We start from the raw sequence: 1674 nt of genomic DNA, 5'->3' as shown, positions 1-1674 counted from the left end.
AATTTTGGTGTCATCTGCAAACTTACTAACTATACCTCTTATGCTCGCATCCAAGTCATTGATGTAACTGATCTGCTATTTTGTTCCTATAGAGCTTTAGCTGTAAACTTGAAGAAATGGTCCAGTGGTTGTATGAAGTAGCAGAGACCACAGATAACTGGATCCCACCTCAGCCCACAATGGACAGTATCAAGGCTTCCCTGGATAAATGTATGGTAAGCAGCCCCCCTCCATCAAACTGCACATTCACGCTTTAAAGATCCTGTTGTAATCTGAGGTAACCCTCTTCGCTGTCCACTACACCTCCAATTTTGGTGTCATCTGCAAACTTACTAACTGTACCTCTTATGCTCACATCCAAATCATTTATGTAAATGACAAAAAGTAGAGGACCCAGCACCGATCCTTGTGGCACTCCACTGGTCACAGGCCTCCAGTCTGAAAAACAACCCTCCACCACCACCCTCTGTCTTCTACCTTTGAGCCAGTTCTGTATCCAAATGGCTAGTTCTCCCTGTATTCCAACAACCTCACCCCTCTGCCCACATGCCTATCTTTTCGATAGGATGTATGGTGTATCTTGCGCCCCAGCTCTTGACTACAGTTTGGGGGCCTGTACATAACTCCATGCACGGCTTTTTTTTTAACCTTTGTGGCTCCTCAATTCTACCCACACAGATTCTACACAATCCGATCCTACTTCATTTCTTATCATTGATTTAATTTCATTTCTTACTAATAAGATAACCCCACCTCCTCTGCCCACATGCCTGTCTTTTCAATATATCCTTAAATATTCAGCTCCCAATCCTGATCCTGCAGCCATGTCTCCATGATGCCCACTATGCCATACCTGTCAATTTCAATTTGCACACAAGCTCATTTACCTTATTCCTTATTCTGCATGCATTCAGATATAACACCTTCAGTCCTGTATTAACTGTCCCTCATCTCATTGTCATTTGTTTGTCCAATGTGCTTGAAGTCTGATTGCTAACCCTTTCCATACACTATGTCCTATTTGTATCAGTGCTGGAGATTTTAATAACCTTACCCTAGTTCTGCACTCTTACCTCCTTCTTTAATTTGGATTTTGTGATTTCCCCTATAATTGAACTCCACTCCCCCCCACCACCCACATCCCCCATTATTTTAAAGCCCTGTCTACAGCCCTGGTTATGTGATTCACTAGGACTCTGGTCCAATCACGGTTCAGATGAATCCTGTCCGATCGGAACAGGTCCCTTCTTCCCCAGTACTGGTGCCAATGTCCCATGAATTCTAACCCATTTCTCCCACACCAATCTTTGAGCCATGCATTTACCTGCTTAATCTTATTGACCCTGTGTCAATTAGTTCATGGCTCAGAAAGTACTCTAGAGATTATTACCTGATTGATTCTGTTTATAAATTTAGCTCCTAGCTGTTCATGCTCCCTGAGCAGAGCCTCTGCCCTCGTTTTGTCAATTTCATTGGTATGCACGTGGACCATGACCACTGGATCTTTACTCTCCCATTCCAAGTTCCTCTGCAGACCAGATGAGATATCCTGAACCCGAGCACAAGGCAGGCAACACAACCTTCGGGACTCAATCCTGGTCACAGAGATCAGTGTCTATGCCTCCAACTGTACTATTCCCAGTTATAGCAACATTTCTCTTCTCTCCCCCCCAC

The 1674-nt window shown here is 44.0% G+C and overlaps 1 protein-coding gene across 1 annotated transcript in view; it reads left to right on the top strand.

Moving 5' to 3' along the window:
* Nucleotides 1–73: 73 nt before the first annotated feature.
* The window catches only part of cep68 (centrosomal protein 68), a 130482-nt gene continuing 128881 nt past the window's right edge, over nucleotides 74–1674 (top strand). Inside the window, exon 1 of the mRNA XM_043696691.1 lies at nucleotides 74–215. Coding sequence (XP_043552626.1) covers nucleotides 117–215 — 99 coding nt within the window. The 5' untranslated portion in view covers nucleotides 74–116. The remainder of the gene's footprint in view (nucleotides 216–1674) is intronic.

Source organism: Chiloscyllium plagiosum, chromosome 9, assembly GCF_004010195.1.
Source record: "Chiloscyllium plagiosum isolate BGI_BamShark_2017 chromosome 9, ASM401019v2, whole genome shotgun sequence".
In the NCBI taxonomy this organism is placed as follows: Eukaryota; Metazoa; Chordata; class Chondrichthyes; order Orectolobiformes; family Hemiscylliidae; genus Chiloscyllium; species Chiloscyllium plagiosum.
This window is presented reverse-complemented; position numbering and strand designations above follow the sequence as displayed.